Below are 11,002 nucleotides of genomic sequence, written 5' to 3'. Positions count from 1 at the left end.
TCAAAGCACGGGGTGTTAAAGCTCATTGAAAAGTCTGTGCAAAAGTCCCACACATGATATAACTTAAATAGCTGTGTTTCAATTGTGCAGGAAAGATGAAGTGGTTATCCCACTCCACGAGCAATCACCTCATGTGCTCACCCTATGTAATTTTCCCTCACCAAATGGTTATGCCTCACATACAACCCCTGGCAAAAATGGAATAAGCACCCTTGGAAAATGTTCATTTAATTGTTTAATTGTGTAGAAAAAAAAACTAATCACAGACATGCTTCAAAACTATTTTCATTTAACATTCCAACCTTATGGCTTTAGGAAGCACTTAAAAAAAATTAAAAAAAGAAAGAAAACTGTAGTCAATTGCAACTGTTTTTGCAGATCAAGGAGAGAAAAGAAATATGGAATCACTCAATTCTGAGAAAAATATTATGGAATCACCATGTACCTTGCAGTTCTAAAACAAACATCTGCATCAGATTACATCTGCTAATTAGCCTGCAGTTAAAAACGAGTGCTTGCACATCTTGGTGAACTGTTGCACCTACCTGATTGACATGAATCATGGCTCCAACACGAGAGAAGTCAGTTGAAACAGGAGAGGATTATATAACCTAAAAAAAAGGTAAATCATCACAGAATGTTGCAAAAGATGTTGGTTGTTCCCAGTCAGCTGTGTCTTAAACTGGACCAAGTAGAAATCAAATGGGAAGGTTGATAAAGTAAAGAGTATTGGTAGACCAAGGAAGACAAAGCATCAAGATAGAAAACTTAAAGCAATATGCCTTGAAAACAAAATGCACAAGAAAACAAATGAGGAACAAATGATCAGAAACTCAATGTCTGTGACCGAACTGTAAGACATCGCCTAAAGGAAATAGGATCTGCATACAGAAAACCATCTTTAAAACCTAAACAAACAGGAAAAAAACAGTGGGCTAAATAAAAGCAGTCATGGACTGTGGATGACTGGATGAAAGTGATATTTAGTGATGAATCACGAATCTGCATTGGGCAGGGTGATGATGCTGGAACTTTTGTTTGGTGTCATTCCTATGAAATGTATGAGGACGACTGCCTGAAGAAAACATGCACATTTTCACAATCACTGATGATATGGGATTGCATGTCAAGTAAAGGTTTGGGGGAGATGACAGTCATTAAAACTTCAATAAATACACAAGTCTATATTGAGATTTGGGACACTTTTTCTATTTCGTTAATTTAAAGGATGTTTGATGATGATGACATCATTTTTCAGGATAATAATGCATCTTGCCATAGGGCAAAAGCCGTGAAAACTCTCCTTCATGAAAAACATATAATGTCAATGGCATGGCCTGCAAATAGTTCGGACCTCAATCCAATTGAAAATCTATGGTGGAAACGAAAAACAATGGTCCATGACAAGGCTCCAACCTGAAAAACTCATCTGGCAACTGCAATAAGAGAAAGTTGGAGCCGGATTGATGAAGAATTCTGTTTGTTGATAGTTAAATCTACGCCTCAGAGAATTCAAGCTGTTATAAAAGCCAGCGTTGGTGCAACAAAGTATTAGTGGTGTACTGTAGTGTTTTTTTTTTTTCATGATTCCAGAATATTTTCCTCAGAATTGATTAGATTCCATATTTTTTTCTCTGCTTGATCTGCAAAAACAGTTGCAATTGACAACAGTTTTCTTTATTTTTTTTATGCGTTTCTTAAAGCCAGAAGGTTCGAACGTTAAATTAAAAAATAGTTTTGAGGTCTTACCTTTAATAAAAAATTTGAACAAGAAAATAGTTTTGAGGCATGTCTATGATTAGTGCTTTTTCTATACAATTAACCACTTGCCACCCGCCATATAGCAATATGACGTCGGCAAAGTGGTTTCAATATCCTGACCGGGCGTCATATGACATCCAGCAGGATATCAAGCCGCTGCGCGCCGATCGTTGTTGCATTGTGTCAGTCTGACACACCGCAACTCTGATCTAGGTAAAGCGTCTCCCATGGAGACGCTTTACCACGTGATCAGCCGTGTCCAATCACGGCTGATCATGATGTAAACAGGAAGAGCCGGTGATCCGCTTTTCCTCACTCGCGTCTGTCAGACGCGAGTAGAGGAGAGCCGATTGGCTGCTGATGGGGGGGTCTATGCTAATCGATTACCAGCGCAGACCCCCCGAGGATGCCCACACTGGACCACCAGGGATGCCCACCAACAGGTATGCCACCCTAGACCACCAGGGATGCCAATCAGTGCCCACAATGGATGCCAATCAGTGCCCACAATGGGCATCACTGATTGGCAGGCATTATTGTTTGGCACTGATTGGCATCCATCCGTACCATCAATAAGTGTACATCAGTGTCTCTATCAGTGCCCATCCATGCCACCTATCAGTGCCCATCCATGCCGCCTTTCAGTGCCCAGTGCCACCTATGTGTACCATCAGTGCTGCATATCAGTGCCACCTATCAGTGCCCATCAGTGCCGCATATTAATGCCCATCATCAGTGCTACCTCATCGGTGCCCCCTTATCAGTGCCCATCAGTGCAGCCCCATCAGTGCCCTTCAGTGAAGGAGAAAACTTACTTATTTACAAAGCTTTGTAACAAACAAAAAAAACGTTATTATTTTCAAAATTTTCGGTCTTTTTTTTGTGTTTAACAAAAAATAAAAATCCCAGAGGTGATCAAATACCACTAAAAGTAAACACTATATGTGGGAACAAAATGATAAAAGTTTAGTTTGGGTACAGTGTAACATGACCGTGCAATTGTCATTCAAAGTGCGACAGCGCTGGAAGCTGAAAATTGGTGTGGGCAGGAAGGTGAATAAGCGCCCTGTATTGAAGTGGTTAAACAATTGAATGAACATTTTCCAAGAGTAGTGGAGTATTATCCACGTGTTGTATAAATGCTTGGCATAAATCGCTCAGAATTCACCACTTCTTCTGAGAGTCTTCCCATACACTGGTATGAATGATAATCTGGTGGTTCCTTAGATATTGGGCAAAGATAAGGGAACTGGCATTGTGTATTACAATAAAAACATTACATTTTTCTTAATCACTTCAGCCCCGCAAATATTTGCCCCCTTTTTTGCGATACGTCATTTTTAGTGTCGCTTTAACTGACAATTGTGTGGTCGTGCAACGTACCCAAACAATATTGATGTCCTTTTTTTACCACAAATATAGCTTACTTTTGGTGGTATTTGATCACCTCTGCATTTTTTTTTTGCGCTATAAACAAAAAAAAAGCGACAATTTAGAAAAAAAAACACAAATTTTATTTACTTTATGCTGTAATACATATCCAATAAAAAAAATATATATAAAAAAATTTATTCATCAAAAAAAACAAAACAAATCGCAATAGGCGTATATTGATATGTTTGCACAAAAGTTATTGCGTCTACAAACTATGGGATAGATTTAGGGGCTTTTTTACTGTTAATGGTGGCGATCTTCGATTCTTAGCTGGACTGCGACATTGCGGCAGACAAATCTGACCCTAAATGACACTTTTTGGGGACCAGTGACATTATTACTTTGATCAGCGCTATAAAAATGCACTGATCAATGTATAAATTACACTTACAGGGAAGGGGTTAACACTAGGGGGCAATCAAGAGGTCAAATGTGTTCCCTCAGCGTGTTCTAACTGTAGGGGGGATGGGCTGCCTGAGACATGATAGAGATTGCTGTTTCCGATCACTGGGAACAGCAGATCTCTGAGATCTCTCCTGTAAGAACGGGGATCCGCCTTGTTTACAAAGGCAGACCCCCGTTCTGCCTCTGTGTACAGCGATTGCGGGCGGCCGGCAGACATCCCGGGTGCCCACAATCTCACATGCACGAACTGACGTACAGATTCGTCGGTTCACGCAGGAGAGCCGATCTGCCAGAGTATAGAATGAGTCCAGAGCTCCCCACCCCTCTATCCTCCACATTCCCCTTAGCATCCTCTATATTTTATGATGTGCTTTTCGCATTTTTCTGTTCCTTGACTTCCGAACTAGTTTGTAGAACCCTGATGATGTCTCTTTGTAACTACTCTGATCATTTCAACATAGGGAATGTTTGTATTATTTTCTTTATTTCTTTGCAAAGGTGAAAATGAAAATAAAAAAAAAACAAGTCCAGAAATGGGTAACAAAAATGGCAAAAGGTCTGGGGATAAAACATATCAAGAGCACCTTCAGGAACTTAAAGCGGACCTTTAGTCGTTTTTTCAACTTTCCATCTACTAAATCTTCTGCCCTTGTTATTTTGACTTTGGATAGTAAAACATTTTTTTTTTCTGCCAGAAAATCCCTTATACAGCCCACTTCCTGTTTCTTGTCTGGTAAAAAGTCTAGACTTATGACATCATGCACAGCTCTCTCTCTCACTCTTGTCAGAGTTTTACAGGAAGGGAGGCGGGATGAGTCATAAGAGGGCCAATGAGGGCTGCATAGCTGGAGGTGTGTGTCTGTGTGCCCCTGTGTAAATCCAGGAAGTGAACAGGCAGCAGCTTCAGCTGCCCACAATTAAAATGGTTGCAGCCAGACTCAGTAGAGGGAGATTTCTGCAGCATATTTGGCAAGTATAGAATCACAGTATATATAGAATAATATGCAAAGTGGTTGGAGGGAAGCTTCAGAATGGCAAAGAGGTTTTTATTACAAATTATGTGAGCAGACTGCAGTTCTTCTTTAATATGTACTGTCTGGAGATAAGAAGGGAAAGAGGAGACGTGACTGAAACCTCTAAATACATCAAAGGGGTGAATAAGGTTCAAGAGGGTGGGATTTTCAATATGAAACCAAAATCAAGAACATAGGGACATGACCCTAAAGCAGAGTTCCGCCTAAAAAAAAAAAAAACATTTAAAAAGTCAGCAGCTACAAATACTGCAGCTGCTGACTTTTAAATAAGGACACTTACCTGTCCAGGGTGCCCACGATGTCCTCACCCGAGGTCGACCCATCCCTTGACTCTGGGTGGAGGCGCCGGCATTGCTAGTAAGGGAATAAGGAAGTAAAGCCTTGCGGCTTCACAGACTGGTTCCTACTGCGCGTGCGCGAGTCACGTTGTGCGTTCTGAGTGGTCCCTGCTGTCTTCTGGGACCCGTGTGTCTCCTAGAAGACAGCAGGGGGACGGAGGAGGGGCCAGACATGGCGTAGATCGCCGTGGATACTGCAGCGATCTTTCGCCGGAAGTGGGAGCAAATACCTGTATTAGACAGGTTTCTGCTCCCCCCTGAAAGGTGCCAAATGTGTCACCGGAGGGGGGGAGGAATCCAGACAGCGGTAGTTTCATTTTTGGGTGGAACTCCACTTTAAACTAACTTAGAAAGTATTATTTTTCCAGAACAGACACATGCAGTTAGAGCATTCACAGACACACAGAGAGTTCAGTCATTCAGGTGGGACATGATCTATTTCATCACATTAGCACTCTCACATTTGTGATACAACACAGAGGGGATGGTGAGACATAGATACTGTGAAATCCAGAACAAGAAGTTGTCTAGTCCATTTGATGCATAGGGACCAGCTAGCCAAAACAATGCATGTAACAAGCAAACAACATTATGTGGTTACAAGGTCACAAAAAAGTTTGAATGTGTACAATGCCTTTAGGGTTAGGGAGATAAGTTAGAGTGTATGTAAATCCAAGCACTAAAATCTCACACAAGCTTTTACTGTAATTTCAAACGTAATTTTCAATGTTTTTTAATCTGTGGCACTTCCTGTTATAGGGTGGCAATGCTCTTTTTCTGTTTCCCAGTTGTGCTTCTGTATTGTCAGCCTGTCACAGGGGCTTCTGATGGAGACCAACAAAATAACAGCAAGAGGGTGAAAAGGCCTAGTGCAATACCAAATGAGAATGTATTTAAAAAAACAAATGCAGTTTGATACACATTTTCCTGTTGACTTGTATCTTGACTTCTTCATTGAGAGGCTATTGGGTAACCCTTTTTTGATATACACATTTTGGCTTTAATATTTGGGCCATTAAAGTGGAACTTCACTCTCCCAATCAACATTATTTTTAATCCTCATGCTGATAGCATTAGTAATTAGATGGGAAAGTATATCATATTTACTTGTTTTAAACTTTTTTTTTTTATTACATTTCTTCAATAACTTCCTGGTTTATTGCCTAGGCAAATTATGTCTTACATCCCAGTAGTCTTCAGGAGGGAAGGGTGTTCTCAGCTTAAGCACTCTCTCCTCCATGCATGCTTGAGATAAGGGCAGATGGATTCCAGGAAGTAAATGCTACATGTATCATTTGCCCTTACTCAAAATGGCCATGGCCATAAACAAAAGGGGGGTGTTTTTCAAAGTGATTTCTCCACAAAATAAAGCATGGAGACAAGATGGATGGGGGAGTTTACTTTACATATTAAAAATTGATCAAATAGTGTTTTCGATTTGTTGTGCTCAGATGCAGTGAAGATCCACTTTAATTTCTTGGAATTCCTTTCCCATGCGACAGCCCTGTCAACTATATGATGTTGTGTGAACATTATGGGGGTTATTTACTAAAGGAAAATCCACTTTGCACTGCAAGTGCACTAAAAGTGCACTTGGAAGTAAAGTCGCTGTAGATTTGAGGGGGACATGCAAGGGAAATAAAAACAGCATTTTAGCTTGCACATGATTGGATGAAAAAAATCAGCAGAGCTTCCCCTTATTTCAGATCTACCCCTTAGATTTAGCGCAACTGCACTTCCAAGTGCACTTGCATTGCAAAGTGGATTTGCCTTTCGTAAATAACCCCCTATATGTGCATGTGACGATTTAAGATTCCAATTTTGTATTGAAAACTTCAGTAAAAAATATTTGAACAAGAAAAAAATTAATGTTCTGCAATCCCTATAATAGACTTTTTTTCATTTTAAATATTCTTTATTAAGGTTTTTTTCCATTTATTAAACATACATTTAATACATTTCACCAACGTATTTTCCAAGGGTCAAGTTTTTCATACGTGTCATCCAACCTGCGTTTACTCCCCCCCATCCTCCTCCCTAAGCAAACTTACGTGCCCACATTTCACATTTTCATTTCACCTTTCATATCTACAACCATTCCCTCATACACGCGTTGGTTCTTTTCTACTCTCTCCACCTATCCTCTCGTACCCACCCTGTTTTCACTCACTCTAAAGTACTACACATCTCATCCTGGGTGCTGTCTGTTGTGCCCTGAATTTCTTGTCTATTATTCTTGTCCAACACTGTGAATCCCTATAATTGACTTAATTGTCTCTTAAGTGGCTAACATTCAGCATGACGTACCATTAGAATGTGTAATATTCAACACTTTTAGCCAGTTTGTAAATTTTTGCAAAAAAAGTTTTTTATAACTTTTCAATTGTTAATGCACTAGGACTTTGCACCCTCTTTTTTTTTTATTTTGTCGTTCAGCAGAAAGAGTCCTTCAATCAGAAGAGGGCAGAATTTGTGAAGCAATACCAGTCACTTAACTGAATGAGCATGACAGTGTCCTTATATAAAGACAGATCTCAATCTCTGAAATACCATAGGCCCCATACACACTATTAGATTTTCTGCAGGTTTTTGTCTTCAGATTTATCAAAACCATGTAGTGCAAGGGCCTGCCTGATTGCATACAAATTGAAACTCTTAAGGTTTACATGGTTTTGGTAAATCTGAAGACAAAAATCTGCAGAAAATTTAATAGCGTGTATGGGGTCTTAGCGCTATGGCGTCAATACTGTGGATCCACCTTTTTTGTTTGAAACTAGAGTACAAGTAACTGTATGAACACAAATTACATAGGCATGAATCACTGTTGAACCACCAGCAGGAAACACATTCTGAGAAATACTATGCAGCTATAGCTAAGGCATGGCTAAGGCTTATGCATGTGGGCAGGAAGTGGCTGCAAGAAAGCAGCAGCATAGAGAAGCAACACAGGTTGAAAATAAAACAGTTGAATATAAGCATTTTATTATTTTTTTAAATAACATGCATTGCTTAGCAAACCAAACATCGTTCAGTTAGGGTTCACATCTACTGTACCAGGCGTTACGGCCCAACTCCAGACACTTTTTTAAGTATAGTGATGTATAGTCCACTAAGCTGGGTTTGGCTAGTTGGAACAAAATCTATGATAGAAACCAGTTTAGTGTAGTGCCTCCACACTTACCTTTGCTTTGATATTCACAAAGCACAGCTTGTGATGGCATAACAAAGTACAGTTCTACAGCGGACTATACATATATAAAAAAACTGAAATGGTATATGATGGTATAATAAGTGAATTTCTTGGTGTGATACATGCATATTACATGCAATTAAAGCCATCTGCTTTTCTACTCTAATGCCAAAAATAAAACCCGCCAATTCTGAGAAACTGAATTTGCACACCAGCTGCTAGAAAACCCTATTAAAGTACACTGCATATACTGTTTGATAGAAGTTATAAAAATTGGGAATGCATAACCATTTAAATTAGTATTGATCATGATGCCAAAAATATCCATCACAACAGCACAATGTTAATACATTTTATTTGGCATGTGGCACCAGAGCAAAACAATATATTTTAACAGAATGCAGATAATCTTTATTTTCAGGAAAAATGATACAACCCCTTGGTGTTAACATCCACCCCATGTCAAACGTGCCACATGATCCGTCTTCTGTTTCGAAGGCTTTACGAAGCCTAGGAGTTCCAACTCAGAAACTGCCCTGATAAAACGAGCGCTGGAAAAAAATTGGTTAAGGAATCTTTTTTTCTCTGTAGCTAATTTGTTATAAAGTCGCCTGTTAACATTTTTCTGTGTGAAATACCTTATATCAGTGTTTCTCAACTCCAGTCCTCAAGGCGCACCAACAGGTCATGTTTTCAGTATTTCCCTCAGATGAAACGGCTGTGATAATTACTAAGGCAGTGAAACTGATCAAATCACCTGTGCAAAATAATGGTAATCCTGAAAACATGACCTGTTGGGGCGCCTTGAGGACTGGAGTTGAGAAACACTGCCTTATATGACTGAATAACATTGTAGAGTAAATGCTTTATTGATTTATTTAGCGCTAACACCTTCCAGTGCTATGTGAGGATTTATGTGCCTACACAAAATCAAAATATTTGTGATAAAAAAATGCAAAATACTATACAGTATCTCACAAAAGTGAGTACACCCCTCACATTTTTGTAAATATTTTATTATATCTTTTCATGTGACAACACAAGAAATGACACTTTGCTATAATGTAAAGTAGTGAGTGTACAGCTTGTATAACAGTGTAAATTTGCCATCCACTCAAAATAACTCAACACACAGCCATTAACCGGTTCAATACAGGGCATTTTCACCCCCTTCCTTCCCAGACCAGTTTTCAGCGCTGTCGCACTTTAAACGACAATTGCACGGTCCTGCGACGTTGTACCCAAACAAAATTGACGTCCTTTTTTCCCCACAAATAGAGTTTTCTTTTGGTGGTATTTGATCACCTCTGCGGTTTTTATTTTTTGCACTATAAACAAAAGAAGAGCGACAATTTTGAAAAAAAAAAAACACAATATTTTTCACTTGTTGCTATAATATCCCAATTTTAAAAAAAAAAAAACAAATTTTTTCCTCAGTTTCGGCCGATACGTATTCTTCTACATATTTTTGGTAAAAAAAAAAATCGCAATAAGCGTATATTGATTGGTTTGCGCAAAAGTTATAGCATCTACAAAATACGGGATAGATTTATGGCATTTAAAAAAAAAAAATTATTTATTTATTTTTTTTACTAGTAATAGCGGCGATCGCGATTTTTTTTCATGACTGCGACATTATGGCAGACACATCGGACACTTTTGACAGTTTTTGGGACCATTCACATTTATACAGCGATCAGTGCTATAAAATTGCATTGATTACTGTATAAATGTGACAGGCAGGGAAGGGGTTAACCACTAGGGGGAGCCGAGGGGTTAAATGTTTCCTAGGGGAGTGATTCTAACTGTAGGGGGAGGGGACGCACAAGGGGAGGAGACCGATCGGTGTTCCTCTGTACTGGGAACACAGATCGGTCTCCTCTCAACTGACAGGACGTGGATCTGTGTGTTTACACACACAGATCCACGGTCTGGCCCGGTTAACGGGCAATCGCGGGTGCCCGGCAGACATCGCGGCCGCCGGGCACACGCACCGGGTCCCGAACAACGCGGCAGGCGCGCACGCGCCCCCTAGACGGCCGGGGAGCCCGGCCCTCATATGACGTCCACCCAGGATGGGAGATCCCATCTGTGGACGTCATATTACTATGGCCAGGTAGGTAAGTGGTTAATGTCTAAACCACTGGCAACAAAAGTGAGTACACCCTTAAGTGAAAATGTCCAAATTGGGCCCAAAATGTCAATATTTTGTGTGGCCATTATTTTCCAGCACTGCCTTAACCCTCTTGGGCATGGAGTTCACCTGAGCTTCACAGGTTGCCACTGGAGTCCTTTCCCACTTCTCCATGACGACATCACAGAGCTGGTGGATGTTAGAGACCTTGCATTCCTCCACCTTCCATTTGAGGATGCCCCACAGATGCTCAATAGGGTTTAGGTCTAGAGACATGCTTGGCCATTCCATCACCCTTACCCTCAGCTTCTTTAGTAAGGCAGTGGTAGTCTTGGAAGTGTGTTTGGGGTCGTTATGTTGGAATACTGCCCTGTGGCCCAGTCTCCAAAGGGAGGGGATCATGCTCTGCTTCACTATGTCACAGTACATGTTGGCATTCATGGTTCCCTCAATGAACTGTAGCTCCCCAGTGCCAGAAGCACTCATGCAGCCCCAGACCATAACACTTCCACCACCATGCTTGACTGTAGGCAATTCACACTTGTCTGGTTCCAGTAATCCATGTCCTTAGTCTGCTTGTCTTCAGCAAACTGTTTGCGGGCTTTCTTGTGCATCATCTTTAGAAGAGGCTTCCTTCTGTGACTATAGTCATGCAGACCAATTTGATGCAGTGTGCAGCCTATGGTCTTGAGCACTAAACAGGCTG

The 11,002-nt window shown here is 40.4% G+C and overlaps 1 protein-coding gene across 4 annotated transcripts in view; it reads right to left on the bottom strand.

Annotated features, from left to right (window-relative positions):
• Nucleotides 1-8,500: 8,500 nt before the first annotated feature.
• Nucleotides 8,501-11,002, bottom strand: part of ORC3 (origin recognition complex subunit 3) — a 271,107-nt gene continuing 268,605 nt past the window's right edge. For 3 of the 4 annotated variants that reach the window (XM_073626910.1, XM_073626912.1, XM_073626911.1), the window contains one exon: nt 8,501-8,713. In XM_073626910.1, the coding sequence (XP_073483011.1) occupies nt 8,608-8,713 (106 nt within the window). In that variant the 3' untranslated portion in view covers nt 8,501-8,607. The remainder of the gene's footprint in view (nt 8,714-11,002) is intronic. The other variant, XR_012243893.1, reaches the window with a different exon arrangement.

This window comes from Aquarana catesbeiana, linkage group LG04 (genome assembly GCF_042186555.1).
Source record: "Aquarana catesbeiana isolate 2022-GZ linkage group LG04, ASM4218655v1, whole genome shotgun sequence".
Classification (NCBI taxonomy): Eukaryota; Metazoa; Chordata; class Amphibia; order Anura; family Ranidae; genus Aquarana; species Aquarana catesbeiana.
The sequence above is the reverse complement of the archived record's forward strand: the minus strand, read 5'-3'. Positions and strand labels throughout refer to the sequence as shown.